Source organism: Glycine soja, chromosome 20, assembly GCF_004193775.1.
Source record: "Glycine soja cultivar W05 chromosome 20, ASM419377v2, whole genome shotgun sequence".
In the NCBI taxonomy this organism is placed as follows: Eukaryota; Viridiplantae; Streptophyta; class Magnoliopsida; order Fabales; family Fabaceae; genus Glycine; species Glycine soja.
In genome coordinates this window covers 49,782,090-49,799,603 of record NC_041021.1, presented here as the reverse complement: position 1 = coordinate 49,799,603, position 17,514 = coordinate 49,782,090, and the positions used below count along the sequence as shown (strand labels likewise).

Sequence of the window (17,514 nt, the reverse complement as noted above, 5' to 3'; positions counted from 1 at the left end):
TAATTATATAATATAAAATTCTGATACTTTTTTAGTTAAAAATAATAATATGAGCCAAAAGAGATTAGTATAGAACTAAATTTAAAATTATTATTGAACAAACAGCAATGATTAAAAACGTTACTATGAGATAGTATTTTGGAGGTTCCATCTCATAACTAGATGGCAATAGAAACAAGAATAGCAACTCAATGGGTTTAGCTCACCCACGCACAATTAAAGACCATCTTAAGTATAACTAAGTCCCGATTAAGTGAAAAATAACTTAAATTTGATTTTCACGATCAGTGATTAAGTCCCGATCAAGTGCTGTTGATAATAATAATAATAATAAAAGAAACAGGAGTAGCATGAATCCAATGACGGTTAGGCGTTTTTGTTTTCACGTTTGGTATTATTGTTTTCCCGTTTTAGAACGCTGGGCTGGCAGGGTCGCACAATTTTACTGCGCAGTGTGTTTTTTTGCTCTTGTTTCCCACTCTATCCCTTTATTCTCTCCCCGTTTTACGGTGTCTGCCCTCGTAATTTTATTATTTGCCCCGTCACGTTTTTTTCTCTCTTCCTTCCTCCATTTTGATTCTGTAACCAACAGAATCATCCACAATGCAACAACATGCTCTCCAAGTTTTCCCCGTTTTCTTCAAAATCTCTCTCTACAAGAACACCTTCTGACCTAAACTTAATTCATTTCAACTTCAACGCGCTTTCGTTGATTGCTGCATTATTCTTTGAATTCGTTTAATCTTTTTTTCTACTGGTAATTGAATTTCTCTTTGTTTATTTTTTTGAGAACTATATGTTTCCACTCACTCATTGCTGGAACTACTTTGTGTCTGTGTTGCTTATTTGGCGACACTGCGTTTTGTTGATTTCAGGCACTGAATTATCGATCGCCAAGTTTGATAAACAGTGCCTAGTTTTTTTTTTTTTTTTTTTTTTTTTGAGTTTCAAGTACTGGTAGGTAATCGAATTTTCTCTTTGTTAATTTATTTATTTGTTTCTGTGAGAACTGTGTATACACTCGCTCATTGGTGAAACTTTGTGTTTGTGTTGTTCATTTGACGGCACTACGTTTTTGTTGATTTCAGGCACTGAATTTATCAACCGCAAAGTTTGATTAACAGTGTGAGGTTTTTGAGTTTCGAGTTTTGCAATTTTTTGATCGCGGAGAAGGTATACTACACTGCATGCGTGAGTGTTGTGGTAAATTTTTTTCCGATTGGAGAGTGCGATGAATTTCGGTGTGGAAATGTTTGGGGCCAGTAGAGGGCACGGGAGCGGTGGAGTTGTGCGGCCCGTTTTGATTCCGAAGCGTTTCGTTTGGCCTCATGGAGGAAGAAGGGTGTTTCTAACAGGTTCTTTCACGAGGTAACAACAACAACAACTTGAAATTATTGAATTGTTTATTGGGACGGTGGTTCTTCTGTTGTATCCGTTTTGATCTTTATTTGTGCGTGCGTGCGTTACTGAACATGAGAAGCGTGATGTGAGTGTGTCGGACTGTCACTTTGATTGTTTTTTTGGCTGTTTTCTAACTTTTTCTAGTTTGTGTTTTATTTTTTTAACTGCATGCTGGGATTAATTTAAATATTATTATAACTTTTTGTATACACAGATGGTCGGCATTTATACCTATGTCACCGATGGAAGGATGTCCAACTGTATTTCAAGTTATTTGCAGCTTACCGCCAGGATATCATCAGGTTGTTTGGCTTTGCCTCTATGAATTTCGCAAACCTGAGAAAATAAATTACTAATGATCAAAATTTATATGTCTTGTATCTATATTATGGTCAATGACCTTTAGATCAGAAATGTGCCTTTTTCTTCAGATGATCTGAATTGGGGATGAGGAGATCACTGCCACTGATTAAGAAAGGATAAAGAAGGAGGTTGCTTGTAAATTAATTGCTTTAAAACTCATTTTGCAATTAAGATTTTGATGTGGTAAAGTAGTCACGGAAACAAAAAATAACTTTATGATGATTTTTATCTTTCTTTAGGAGTTTGTATCACTATAACTGTATTTATGAGTAGAAAACTGGCCTTGCCCTCATGTGAGGCATAAGCCTGTATTAATTTTTATTCTTACTGTATGTCATCTAATAAAAAGAACTAACATATATAATCAAGCCTTTTTAATGGTACATTGAAGGTGCAAGTACTTGGGTGGCATATTGGAGGATTGAACCTCAACTTCATTACATCCCCATCTTATAGATTGAACCAATTGAGCTACAATTTCATTGAGAATCAAGCCTATTTTCTGTTATCAGATTGAAAGAGCAATTTCTAATTATATTGATTTTTATATACTTTTGTTTGGCTGATGCTTTGGCCTAGCTCAAGTGACATGGGCAAACTGTGATTTGGGTAGAATTTATACGTTCAATTCAATCCCTAGTAAAGCAAAAAAAAAAAAAAAAACACCCTGTAGGGTTTGAGCTTTTCTATAATGAATTAAACACAGCTAAATATACAAAGTGATACTCCTGGTTAGTTATGTGAATTTTCAGTAATATATAACTCAATTATGATCTTTCTATTTTTATTCCTTCTTTTCTAGGGAACCAATTTCCTTATTGTAGTCGGTGTAAATATTTTATGGTTAGATTTGAGGACTATTAGAATATAATAAGATTATCTAATAGTATTTTGATTATACCCTAGCATAATTTAGAGTATCTTTGATTATCTTTTAATATTAGTTTCATATTTCCTTGTTATCTCATGATTTGTTACAGTTAAGATTATGATCTAGTATTAGTATAAATAAGTGTGCTTTATGTTTTGTATCATATTGTAACCCATTAGAATACACCAGAGTTTTATTCAAACTATTCTCTCAATTTCCTCCCCCAATACCTAAAAACTTATAATTTCAATATGATATCAGAATGGTAACATCCTCCTTGACTGATCATGTCACTATTCTGCTGTGGAGTCCTTAAAATTTGACTACTTTATTTCCATTTTTTCATATTACAATCTCCATTTTGCCATTATTGTTTTCCGCTGCTAGCAAATTTTCCCGTGGGTCCAATATTTCTTTCTGTCTGAGAAGCAGTCTAGCCTCAATCTTAGTCCTAGACATGGTTTGGCCATTGCCAGTTTTTGTACCAGATGTTATGTGGCCCCAGTTTTTGTCCCGGACATGGTCTGGCCCTGCTACTCTCCAGTTCCAGAAGCTGTTGCCCTACTTGTCTTTGGTCCCAAATAGTCTCACCTTATCTCTATCCCAAATCATCTGATGTTTGTCAATGATGTTTTCTTTTCACTAACGAACATTTTGGTGACTGAGTTTTACCAATGAGTAATGTAGAGATGAATTAGTGATAAACTGAATCATTCTGATGGTGATTTCTCCTATCTGATTGATGAGTCATGCACCTGGTAATGCAACATTCCAGCTAGCTCTCTAGGATGATGATCATTCCAGCTATGTTTGGTAGAGCCCGTATTATATTTATAGGGTTTATTTGTAACAAGCTTAAATTTGAGTAAGAGTGTTAGAATATATGAAAAATATCCAATTAGCTTTAGATTATTAACCTTAGTAAGCTTTAACTTGAGGGCGAGTAATAGAATATAAGAAAAATATCAAATGTATCTTGATTTATCTTGGAAGAATTAAGAGTATCTTAGATTATCTCTTTGTATTGGTTTCCATATTTCTTTATTTAGTTACGAGTATGATCTAGTATAAGTATAAATAAGGGTCAGTGCTTTGTGCTTTGTAAGCATATTGAGCACATTACAATATTCGAGAATTTTATTCAAAGTCTCCATTCTCCCAATTTCTTCCTTCAATACCTTAAACCCTATAATTTCAACGGGGACATTTAGTAGATTCGGTTCTTATAATGTCCTTACATGTAGCAGACATTGAATAAGATTAAAAATTTAACTCATATCATATATTTGGTATGAATACATTTTGTTATGTTAACTTTTGATGAGATGTTTGTTCCATATTATGACAAAATTTGTCATTAAATAGATAATTTGTAGCTTTGTTTTTATTTTTAATTTTTTCTGATTTTTTTAACATTCTGGCTAATCACTAATTTGTTGCTACTTTTAAATACTATTCAAAACACATGAATTATATAATTTATGTGTCTTGCGTAGTATATGATATTTTATGGAAAATCTGAAATACTTCTAAACATTACATAATATGGAAAGTGCATTTCTTTCATTATGGTGATAACATTGTTTCCACTTATGTGCAGTACAAATTTAATGTAGACGGTGAGTGGCGGCATGATGAGCATCAGCCATTTGTAAGTGGGGACTGTGGGATAGTGAATACTATGTATTTAGTGAGAGAACCAGATATTCTGCCTCCTATCTTAAGTGCTGAAACACCTGGTCAATCCCACATGGAGGTTGACAATGACATCTTTGGGCATGTGGTAAGTTTTTTCTCCCTTACCATCTATCCCCTTGTATTGTTGCATGTTAGAGGTAGATGACAGTTATAATTATCATTATGCTTAAGTATGGATTTATTTCTTTCTGTGAGCATATATACGTACCATGCATGCATTTTAGTCCTACTTTGACACTTTTGTTATCTACGAAACTGCCTATAGTAGACGTTTCTGAGTTTGATGGAAGGCAAGAAGATGCTGACATAATGTAACATTAAAAATTATAAATCGGTGACAATTCTCACCTGCGAATCCACCCAAAAAAATGCAAGACCCTTCTCTGCTTGCCTACGTGGAAGTTGTTAGGAATTTTGAGCTTACTTGTAACACAATCATATATGTGATAGTTGTTGCAACTAGGGCGCGACAATCTGTCACAATTAGGGTCATGTAAATAGTAAATCCCATTTCATTAAATTACTGAAGTTATAATTTAAGATGAGATTCATCAACTGGTTAGAAGAAATAATGAAGATCTATCTATTTACTTTAAGGTGATTGCTTTCCTTTTTATGAAGATATAAAACCAATCTTGAGCCTTCATCTATCATAAGCTTTTGGGATAATTCATAATTGGTATTTGACATGGTATCGAAGCCTCTTATGACCAAGTGGTTAGGATTTCAATCCTTGCCACCTTCATTTTTCAAAAGGAAATCATTAGAAGAAACTGATTCTTATAGGATAATTTGACTAACTTGCAAGGCCAAATGTGTTTGTCTGATTCCCTTAAGGAGTTTGTTTTTCTTAGTGAGAGAGCATTTTTGTGGACATCCCTTGCTCATTTGTGGAACAATTTCTTTTGTTTAGCTTCAAAGGTTTTGGTAGAACTAAGGAGGGAAAGTCTCTATGGTGATGCACTGTCTATGCTGCTTTATGGCGTATTTGGCTTGAGAGATATATTGTGTGTTCAAGAACTCTTCCCAGCCTCTATGCACAAAAGGATTGGAGAACCTTATTCTATTGATTTTTTTTTATCAGCAAAAATTATAGTATATATTAATATGATAAAACAAGTACCAGTGGTACTAATATGTATACATGTCAATACTCTCCCAAGCAGAAGTATGGTTCCCTAATACACACTACCTAGCAAGCATTAAGGAACCAGAAATCTGACTATGGAGATTTCGTAAATCCACCCAACACCTTGTTTGCCTTTTGCTTGTCTCGTTCTTCTATCAGATGTTGTTATTTTGTCTTCTCTCTCTCTCTCTCTCTTTGGTGTGTGTGCATACTTCTTTCTTCTAGTAATATTTCTTCTTTCATTCATAGATAAAAAAAATTGGTGCCAGAAATTCTTGAATACTTTAAACATTTATATTTGCTTTGAAAGAAATAAAAAAAAATCTTTGTATTCTATATCCTTTTCTCAAATGATGTCAGAAACAGTTTTGATTCCATAATCCTTTTCTGTCTTGAAATTGTGCTACACAAAAAAAAGCTACCTTGACTTTGAAACTTTTCAGGAAGCTAATCCGAGGATGTCAGAGTCTGATCTGCAGGTCTCAAAACACCGTTTATCTATTTTCTTGTCCACACATACTGCTTATGAGTTGCTTCCCCAGTCAGGCAAGGTTTGAATACTTCTTCTCTCAATTTTTTTAATGTGTCCAACTGTTCATTCAATAATAGCTTATCTGTTATTTTGTAAAGCTATTCTGCTTTAGATTTGATTTATTATAATTTCAGGTTGTTGCCTTGGATATAACTTTACCAGTTAAGCAAGCATTCCATGCTCTTTATCAAGAGGTATGCTTTTTCTTCACCTCATTACACTTGTCAGATAACACACCCATGCTCAAGCGATGTATGATACTATGTTTATCTGCTTTCAGGGAATATCTATGGCTCCTGTATGGGATTCTAACAAGTGTCAGTTTGTTGGAATGCTTAGTGCGATGGACTTCATTCTAATTCTAAAAGAGGTTTGTGGGGAATAAAATGTTTAAAAAAATATCCTGTATCAGCTTTCAGTAGAAGTACGGAAAAATGAGAACTTGCCAAATGGTAAATAATGACAAAAAATGAAATTTCCAAAATGTATATCATCATCGAGGCCTAGATTATTGTGAAGTTGAAAGAAATTACGAGGCGCGTGTCGATCTATCCTTTTGGTTTGGTTATGGCATACATTAATGTTGCACATGTTAATTGTATTTTTGTCATCATTAGTAAATCCTGTTAGCATCATTTTAGGCTAATTACCTACCATTTATGAAACCGGTTCACATAAGACTATTTAGATCCTGAAACATTTTAAAGAGAACTTTATGAGGGAGGGCATTGAATATGTGCCTGCTGGATCCCCTTGATGACACTTTGTTCTTCTGTAACTTTTATTCTTTTTTTCCCCTCTCCTCACTGTGTCCTTGTTGCTGCAGCAATTTTTCTTTATATCTTTCTGGTCTATGTTCTGGCTTCTCATTCTATCCTATTTGTCGCTGTTGATGACTAAAAATCCATAATTTCTCCCAAAATTTCTTTATTTTACATGGTATTGGAGCTGTATCATCCTTTGATTGATGCCCTCTCTCTAGTTTCCAGTGGTTTTGTTCAGTCATATTCAACCCTTTATTGTTTTTTTCTCCTCTCCACTTCTGTGTCCTTGTTCCAGCAGCAATTTCCCAGCCTGCATTCTGGCTGCTGTTCTATCATATTTGCTGTTGTTGATGATGAAGAAAACCCTAATTTCTCCAACAAAACTTCTTCTGTTATACCGTTTTCCCTATAGCTCCTTTATTGATGATGTTTTTTTTATCTTGACAAATGGTGTGCTTTGTCTAGTCACTGGAAGGTTTTTCCATCAACCTGTGGTTTCCCTGTGCTATTTATCCTAGCTGTTATTGGAGTGTGTACCTGATAGCAATCTGGCCCAAACCTCTAAGCCCAAGAGGACCATCAGGAAACCCATTCATCTCAATGACTACGTGTAGCATCATTGGATATATAGGATGCTGCTGAGATTGTAGAAGGTTCTATATGATGTGTTAGAATTGGTTGCAACTGCCACATGCTTCTTTTTCATTTTGCTGGATTCCTTTTCTATTACCTGAATTTGCGGAGAACCAATGATTGGTGTGATCATTTTTGTATATAAACGTTGGTAAAGAATGAAAAAAGGAGCGAGAATTTATCCTTATTACTCTTTTATAGTTTAGCCTAGATTTAGCATCCTATCAACTGGTCCGACCTGCCATGGCTGACCACAACACCAGAAAGTTAGTCACTGATCGTCTTGAGGATGCCGTCCTCTGCCTCACCACCAACCACACTGAGCTTTCCCTCAAAATGGACTCCATCTTGGACTGATTATTCACTCTCAGCACCTCCTCTCCCTCCCCCGCCCCTTCGCCCATCCCCATCAGCCATAAACCTTTGATCAAACTCGATGTTCCGTGTTTTGACGACCATGACCCCTTGGGATGAATTTTTAAAATTTACCAATTCTTCGATTATCATGGCACTCTCGACGAAGAATGTATTACTATCTCTTCGTTTTACGTGGACGATCCCGTGCTTAGCTGGTATCAAAGGATGTACCGCAAAAGTTTCATCACATCTTGGCCAGGCCTTCTCCAAGCTCTTGAGTCATGTTTCACCCCCTCCTTCTATGACGATCCTAAGGGAGCGTTTTTCAAACTCTCCCAACATGGAACTGTCAACGAGTACCTCACGGAGTTTGAACGGTTGGCTAACCGTATCGTCGGCCTTGCTCCGCCGTTCCTTTTGAGTTGCTTTGTCTCTGGCTTGTCGTCGGAGCTCTAGCGCGAGGTTCAAGTTGTGCTACCCATGACCCTTCCCCAGGCCATTGCACTTGCCGAGATTCAAGAAGATAAAATCAACAACTGTTGTTGTAGCTTTGGTTCCACTTTGCAACAACATGGTCCCACTCTCACCCTTCCTCCACCTTCATCTTCTAGCTCGTCTCCTTAGAAGTTTCCATTCAAACACATCTCTTTTGATGAGATTGCTCTTCGTTGCAAGAAAGGACTCTATTACCATTGCGATGAGAAATTCATACCTGGCCACCACTGCAAAGCATGTATGTTGCTCCTCATAGCGGACGACGATGACGATCCTGCTACCCTTGACCTGTTGTCCCCACGGTTAGATCCACACAATCTCTCTGTCGCCATCATCAAAGATACTTCCACGCCCCATATGAGTCTCAACACCATTTCTGGTATGCCCGCCTCTGAGAAATTTTGCCTCTACAGCCACATCGCTCATTCTCTCGTCACAGTACTGGTCGGCGGCTGTAGCACGCATAACTTTGTGCAAACCCGTGTGGCCAAATTTCTGGGTCTCCACTGCACTCCAACTTCACCATTACTGGTCGTGGTCGGCAACGGCTCTGTTCCTCATTGTGAGATGCTTTGCCCCCAAGTGACCTTTAATATTCAGGGAACCCACTTCACCCTAGATTTCCATGTCCTCCCAATCAATGGGGCTGACCTCGTCCTCGACATCTAGTGGCTCAAAGGCCTTGGCCCAATCATGACGGACTATGCCTCTCTCACCATGACATTCTCCTATTTGGGCCAACCCATTATCCTCCATGTTGACGTCCTAATCAAACCCGAACTGGCTTCCGCCCAAGAGGTCTAACGCATTCTCCAGACCCACATCGCTTTAACTTTGTTTCCCTTAGCCCTTTTACCCGACCCGACCTACAAACATGACCAAGTTACTCATGACCCACTCAGTCACCCTAACCCTGAAATCGCTTCCTTCTCCTCCACTTCGCCTCCCTCTTCCAAGACCCCACCAACCTACCCCCTCCCCGGCCTATTGTCCACAAAATCCACCTACTTCCCAACTTCGACCCCGTCAATGTCTACCCCTACTGTTACCCCCACTTCTAGAAAATCGATCTTGAACGGCAAGTCACATCCATGCTCTACCTTAGCATGATTCAGTTGAGCCAAATCCCTTTCTCATCATTGATTATCTTAGTAAAGAAGAAGGATGGCAGCTGGCAGTGTTGTGTGGACTAACACACCCTGAACTCCATCACGGGGAAGGACGGCTTACTAATGCCAACAATCTATGAGCTCCTTGATGTACTCGGCCATGCTTCCTGGTTCTTGAAGTTGGACCTTTGCCAAGTGTTCCACCAAATTCGCATGGCGGAGGACGATATCCCAAGACAACATTTTGCACCAACCAGGGTCATTACGAATAGAGTCATGCCTTTCGGGCTCTCTAATGCACCCTTGATGTTTCAGGTAACTATGAACGAGCTTCTCAAACCCTTTCTCTGGAAATTTGTTGCTGTTTTATTCGATGATATTTTAGTTTATAACAACTTTTTTGAATCTCACCTTCATTTGGAATCTGTATTTCATACTCTTTTGTAGGACCAATTTTATGTAGGGCCAATTTTATCTCCGCCTCTCCAAATGCGTGTTCGTCCAATCACAACTCAAGTATCTTGGCCATATTGTGTCTCAACGAGGTGTCGAGCCTGACCCTTCCAAGATTCAGGCTATGGTGGATTGGCCTACCCCTTCTTCCTCCAAGTCCCTTCGCGGATTTCGGATTTCTAAGCCTTATCGGATTTTATCGAAAATTTATCTAAGTATATGCGACCATTGCTGCCCTTTTGACCAAATTCCTCCGCAAGGACAACTTCTTCTAGAGCGAGGTGGCTCAATTAGCCTTCAATTGCCTCAAATGAGCCATGACGGAGGCCCTCGTCCTTGCCTTACCGGACTTTAATCTACCCTTCACACTTGAGACAGATGCCTCAGACTTGGCCATGAGTGCTGTTTTGATGCAAAATCACCATCCTATCGTTTTCTTCAACAAGCCTTTTTGTCCACGATTGCAGCATGCCTCCACATACGTCCACGAACTCTATGCCATTGTCGTCGCCGTTCGCAAATGGTGCCTGTACTTGTTGGGTCACTCTTTCATCATCCTCATCGACCACAAGAGTCTCAAAGAACTTATAGCACAAGTCATCCAAACCCCTGAGCAACAAGTGTACCTTTCAAAGCCATTGGGGCCGACTACACCATCCAATACAAGAGAGGAACCAACAATGTTGTGGCTGAGGCCCTTTCCCGGATCTCCAATCCGTCGGAGGCCACTTTCTTCACATTGTCATTGCCAAACTTTGTGGTTTTGGACCAATTAGAAACGACTCTCCATGCTTGTCCTGAATTTGGTGAGTTGATGACCCAAATTCAACAATACCCAACTACTCATTCAGACTACACCATTCACCGTGACCTCATTTTCTACAAAGGTAAAATTTGGCTCAATTCTAACAACCCTTTTACTGCCACATTATTTGAGGAGTATCACAAAACCCCTTTGGGTGGTCATATAGGGATCACCAAGACTTTGCATCGTCTTCAAGCTTATTTCTTTTGGAAGACAATCTGCCAACATGTTCAGCAATATGTTGCCCACTGCACCACTTGCCAACAAATGAAATATGAGACCAAGTGACCCATGGGTCTCCTTCAACCTCTCCCTATCCCTTCAGCTGTTTGGGAGGACCTATTATTGGATTTCATCACCGGTCTCCCCAACTCTCACGGCTACTCCACTATCTTAGTTGTGGTCGACCGGTTTTCAAAAGGGGCTTACTTTGGTGCCTTACCTTCTGACTATACTGCCTACAAAGTTGGTCTTCTCTTTCTGGACATGGTTTGCAAACTCCATGGCTTTCCCCACAATCTTGTCTCCGATCAGGTCCCTTTATTCATCGGTACATTTTTGTAGGAACTATTTAAACTTTGTGGCACTAAACTCTGAATGAGCACATCCTATCACCTAGAATTGGACGGCTAAATTGAAGTACTTAACAGAGTCTTGGAACAATACTTGAGGTCTTTTGTTCATGACAAGCCTTCTCAGTGGTCCAAATTCCTCACATTAGCTGAATGGTCCTACAATACCTCAATGCACTCGGGCACAGGTCTCACTCCATTTGAGGTTATTTATGGTAAGCCTCCACCCATCATTCCACAGTATTTGTTGGGTTGTGGAGGCAGTTGACACTCTCTTGTCCACTTTTGAGGCTTTACCCTCCCTATTGCAGCAACGTCTCTCTAAGGCTCAAGCTGCCATGAAGCATTTTGCAGACACCAAGTGCAAGGATGTGACTTTTTCAGTTGGAGATTGGGTGTATGTTCGCCTTCGCCCTTATTGGCAACATTCCATCGCTGGTTCCTACCATAAACTCTCCAAGCATTTCTACAGTCCCATTCAAATCATTGAACAGGTTGATTCTGTTGCTTACCGTTTGCAGCTTCCCACTTCTTCCAAGATCCATCCTGTGTTTCATTGTTCCCTTCTCAAAGCACACCAGGGTCCTCTCATTGACAATCCCGCACCACTTTCTTCCGATGCTTTGGACAACCGTCCTTTGCTTGAACCTCTGTCACTGCTGGATTGGAAATGGGACACTACTACATCTCCACCAACCAAGCTGGTTCTTGTGCAATGGCTCGGGCTGGCCCCTGAAGGCACCACTTGGGAATCATGGGATAAACATCTGCACTGTTTTTCACCTTGAGGACAAGGTGCATTTTCCAGCGGAGGGTGATGATAGCAATCCAGCCCAACCACTAGGCTCAAGAGGACTATCAGGAAACCCATTCATCTCAATAACTATGTGTAGCGTCATTGGATAGATAGGATTCTGTTGAGATTGTAAAAGGCTCTATATGATGTTTTAGAATTGGTTGCAACTGCCATGTTTATATTTCATTTTGCCAGATTCCTTTTCTATTACCTGAATTTGTGGAGAACCAATGATTGGTGTGATCATTTTTGTATATAAATGTTGGTAATGAATTAAAGGAGTGAGAATTTATCCTTATTACTCTTTTATAGTTTAGCCTAGATTTAGCATCCTATCAGTACCTCTCCAGATGATTTTCCATTCTCTGATCGCTCTGATTGGCCCAAACCACAAGCCCCCATGAGTGAATCAATGGAATCTGTGATGTCTTGCCCTGGTGGCATGTGAAGGAAAGATGCACTTCTGGCAGCACTTACAGAGAGATGGTTATTGGGCCTATTCTGGTCTAATCCATCCCTAGTGCTTCAGTTGAATCAGTTCCACCACTTGAAGAGGCTGTTTGGAAACATGTATCCACTGTGGCTTATTTTGTATGGATATGTGTTCACCATGTTTTGCTGCTGGCCTGGCTTGGATTGGCCCTGTTTGCTTTTGCTTCTGCATGCATTGTTGAGTTCTTGGGTTTGGTAGGCTGGTTTTGTCTATGTTTTGTCAATTTTATTTGTAACAAGCCGAGAGCTTATTATACTTCAGCTCATGGGGGATTTTTAGAATATATAGTCAATTGTAATGACTATTAGTTAGTGATTAGGTTAATGATTATTGATTAGCTTCTTAATTTCTTCATTGATCGATCATCCTCAAGCTGTTAATAAGAGATCAAGTTTGCAGCCCATACATACAGTTCTCTCCAAAATACCCTTTGTTTCAAAATCTATGATTTGTAGGGCACTCTTATAGAGAAATACATAAAATAATTCTGCAAATTCTGTTTTCATCTAACATGCTTAATTTCAGCTGGGGATTCATGGATCAAACTTGACTGAAGAACAGCTTGAGACACATACTATAGCAGCATGGAGAGAGGCAAAGGTACAAGAATGCAGAACTGATAGTAATGGGAGAACATACTCTCAACATTTGGTTCATGTAAGTGCTCTGAGCGTTGCAACAAAATTTTTGCACATCAAATTAATTTTCCAATTTCATGTATTTGTGACATTGTTAACTTTTTAGGTAAGTTAAAAAGGATTATGCTCTGATCATATTTGGGAATAGGGAATTAATCAGGGATTCCACAACATGATTGATGAATATTCAATTCATAGATAGATAGATAGATAGATAGATAGATAGATTAAATGTGATTTCAACATTATATCTTGAAGATGTTGCTTGTTAGCCATGTACTTCCTGCTTATTTTGATTTCTTGTTATGTTTATCTTTTATGATTGTATAGTATTTCATGCTATGTTTATTTATTCTGTAGGCTGGGCCCCTTGAGTGTCTAAAAGATGTTGCTTTAAAAATTTTGCAAAACAAGGTGGCAACAGTTCCTATTATCCATTCTTCTTCAGAAGATGATTCATTTCCTCAGCTGCTACACCTTGTTTCCCTCACAGAAATACTAAAATGTAAGCTTCTAGATTTATTGGCTAAGCATAAATGGTTTGGAACTAATGTATGGACTTAATTTTCAGGTATATGCAGGCATTTTGAGCACTCTTCTGATTCCTTGCCCATTCTTCAGCTACCAATTGGTTCAATACCTGTAGGTACATGGGTGTCAAAAGTCGGGGAATCCAATAAAAAGCCACTTGCTATGCTAAGGCCAAATGCTTCTCTTGGTGATGCTTTGTCTCTGTTGATTCAAGGTGATCATTCTTCTCTTTCAAACTAGTGGTCAAGTCTTTTGTTCTGGCTAGACTTAAAATGGTCCTTAAGTTTGTTGCTGCAAGTTGCAGTTGTTTTTCCTCCTCAACAAAAGGAATTCTTTCAAAGCCTTATATATAAACAATGAGTATCACATAAGGAAGAGAACAGAAAATTGAAGGATAGATTCTTGGATAGGTACATATGATGCACCATTCATTTATGCACTGAATGTCTGAACTTTCAGAAACAAGTAGTGAGTTGGTCAAAACTACATGATGAGACTCAAATTTGAAAATGTCGTATCAATTGTATGTTTTTGTTAATCAAGCATGGCAAAGAAAATGATATACCATTTCTACCTCCATATTTTCCAAATTGGAGTGTTTCTTCTTTGATATGTGAATAATTTTCCCCCTTGCAGTGGGAACTTTGAACTTCGTAATTCTTGATTAATTATATAGTAGTGTTATTCATGTTAGAAATTAGAAGCAAACTATATTTTAATTATTCTATATCTTATGTTTGCTGTCCTTTGCAGCTGAAGTTAGCTCAATACCGATTGTGGATACTAATGATTCATTACTTGATATATATTCAAGAAGGTAGGAACTCTCTTTATCCTGTGTCCACATGTGTATGATTCTCATTTTTATACTTAAACAGGGGGATAAGGTGTTTGTCAAGCATATGTGTCTATGTGATGTATTGATTTTTCTTTTCAGAGATATTATTGCATTGGTTAAAGATAAAGTGTATGCAAGGATAAGTCTGGCTGGGTTTAGTATCCATCAGGTAATTCCTCTCTCTCTCTAAGTTTGTGGGGCTCTGTATTGGTAACTTATCCTTAAATAGTGTATTGATTAGAGGAAACTTGAAACAATAGTATTGCACATATAGGAAATGAAACACTAATTAATGTAGTTTTTTTTTTTTATGCCTCAACTGTGTTGCTTGCTATAATCTATTAGGTTAAATAAAATTTTAGTCCCTATGGTTTCACTCATTTTCAATTTAGTTTCTATAATTTTTTCCCTTTTCAAAATTGGTCCACATACTTACAAATGTTTACAAAATAGTCCCTATCATCAACTTCTATTAAGATGTCCCACATTGGCTTGGAATGGTCAGAATACTCCTTATAAGACGGGTAATCCTCCCTTCTTGGGCTGGTTTTTAGAGTTGAGTTGACCAGTTTATTTCTTGGTATATGGTATTAGAGCCCATCCAATCTTAATGTTGGGCACTCATCAATTAGATAACTCTGGTTTCTTCGTGTAGTAAGTGCTCTTTTATATGTGCTAAAATGTCTACTAGGTTCTTCATTTCAGTAGATGCACCAGGCTAGTAAGTTATGTTTTTTGAGTAGGTGCTCCTTTTGAGGCTCTTATTTATCTGTATAATGTAACTTAAATGACTTTGGTAATCAATAGAAAGTTTGATTTCATTTGTCAGCAAAAGTTGAATCTACATATTTTTGCACTTTATGGTTATAGGCATTGCTTTTGGGACGAGATGCAAGATTTCCTTACGGGCTTCGCAATGGACCGAGATGTCATATGTGTTTGAGGTCCGATTCATTGCACAAAGTGATGGTGCGCTTGGCAAATCCTGGTATTTCTTCTCTACTCTAGCAATCTCCTTCCCCTTTCTTGGCAGAAAAAGAAAAAAACCAATAAATATATCCTTTGGTGACCGATTTTCTTCTCTTCACATTACAGGTGTTAGACGGCTTGTGGTTGTGGAGGCAGGCAGCAGGCGTGTGGAAGGTATCATTTCTATAGGCGACGTGTTCAGACTCTTGTTAAGTTAGTTAGGAATATATGGCTATCATTTTGCATGAAGGGAATTGCAGTGGTAGCCCTGGAAAAGACTTGATCTATGAAAACTAGTTATCTGAGTTATTGACCTGCCATCATGGCCAGCCTGCTTTTTATATATAGGATAGAAATTGTAGAGAGAGAAGTCTGTAAATTGAGGGACTAGTTTTTTCTCCTTTAAACAACTTGATGATATCATGATTTTCTCCTTTGTGCCGGCACAAATGCAATGTTTGTGTCCTGTGCTAACAGAAATCAAGGAGGAAAAAAGAAAGGACTTGATAGGGTCAATATGTAGCCGCTTGCGGTACACTGTTGACTGGTTGTAAGAAAAAGGTATTTTGGGTTCCATTATGATTCCAGTTTTCTCTTATGACTGGGGAGTTCATGACTTCATGTTGCTATACTTGCATTTGAATGAATTCGTCCTTTCCTAATGCATCATTTTGCCTGGCCAGGTAAATCCATAGGACCATAATGATAGGTAAACATGATTGTTAATCTATTTATGATCCATTAATATTTTTGAAAAAAATTTATCCACTCGACAACTTTTTTAAGTAAGTATTCAATTCATCTGTTAAGAAATTCTAATGGATGGATATATTACATATTAATTTAATGTACAATGATTTTAAATTTTATTGAGTTTCTCAAATTCATTTTTTTCTCCTAAAATTCATTTTTTTAATAAAAACTCTCAAAAATAATTATATACTTCGGTTAATATTTTGCTATTTATGGTTTTCATTTGAATAGTATTCATTATTTTTATTTTAAGTAAAAGTTACAAATAGGTGTGATTAATGATACTTCAAAATGTCTTGCCACATTTTATTTGAGCGTGAGGCAATGAATTGTATGTAGGAGTCGTATAACTAAGGAAAGACCATGAAAAGTTTATAAGGCATGTGCTTAATTTTTTGAGTCTTTTGCAGTATCACTAAATTAAGTGAAAGTTTTGAAAGGTTTGTCAATTTACTTGATAGGAAAATGTTGTTTATGGTTTAGCTAAGTTGAAAGAGAAACATGAAATCTATATACATTTTGAAAAAGCTTAACTGTGATGTAATGATAATTCAAAAATTGAATTTGATCAGTATTGAGATTGTTCAGACTTCGGATGAAATGAATTTGATAGAAAGTGGTAACGCTATATAAAAAATTGATAAATATATTTTCTACTATGAATTCAAAAGGGGTTTAAATACGACTTTATTTTATTGTATTTTACTTATATGATATAAAACTATATTTTTATATAATCACCAAAAACTGTATTAGCTTAATATTTTTAAAACAAAATAAGTCATATATATATATATATATCATAAAAATAATTCAATTAAGAAATTATAAAAAAAACAAAAAAAAAAACTTAATTGAAGGCTTTCCAGCTTAAATAATAGTATTATTTAATTAAATAATTCAACTATCGTCTCTCTAGACTAGGTCCAGGGATTTTTTTTTCTTGAAAGGATTCAGGGATACTTATGTTAGAACATATTACCCATCATGATTCAAATATTATATATCCAAAACTTAGTTGAACGTGTCATACTGTCATGCGCTTAATTACCAAGATATTCGAAAGCAGGGACAGCATTAAAAGCCTCCGATAGATTAAAAATATTAGAATTTAGCAGAAAAAAGATTAGGTAAATTTTGAATTTTAAATTAAGAAAATCCGTTAAATATTAGAAGGTATTAATATCCAAAAGGTTGTTAAAAAGCAAGATAATCTGTTAAATATTTGAAATTTGATTCATAAAACATCAAGAAGGCACTAACGTTAACGTGTGCAAAAGCTTCCAATCACATTTTGATTTTTAATAAAAAAAA

At 37.2% G+C, this 17,514-nt stretch overlaps 1 protein-coding gene across 2 annotated transcripts; it reads left to right on the top strand.

Moving 5' to 3' along the window:
- The first annotated feature begins 402 nt into the window (after positions 1-402).
- LOC114403857 (sucrose nonfermenting 4-like protein) lies at positions 403-16,116 on the top strand. 2 transcript variants are annotated; one of them, XM_028367055.1, is made up of 14 exons: positions 408-757; positions 1,089-1,368; positions 1,616-1,703; positions 4,236-4,418; positions 5,906-6,013; positions 6,129-6,188; positions 6,275-6,364; positions 12,997-13,128; positions 13,470-13,614; positions 13,681-13,854; positions 14,394-14,457; positions 14,578-14,647; positions 15,349-15,466; positions 15,574-16,116. In XM_028367055.1, exons 2-14 carry the CDS (start codon positions 1,232-1,234, stop codon positions 15,663-15,665), a joined length of 1,461 nt encoding a protein of 486 aa, XP_028222856.1. In that variant the 5' UTR covers positions 408-757; positions 1,089-1,231; the 3' UTR covers positions 15,666-16,116. The 2 variants fall into 2 exon arrangements, with proteins under 2 accessions (XP_028222857.1, XP_028222856.1); XM_028367056.1 differs by lacking the exons at positions 14,394-14,457; positions 14,578-14,647; positions 15,349-15,466; positions 15,574-16,116 and adding an exon at positions 13,945-14,059 and having other exon boundaries at positions 403-757.
- The last annotated feature ends 1,398 nt before the right edge of the window (positions 16,117-17,514 follow it).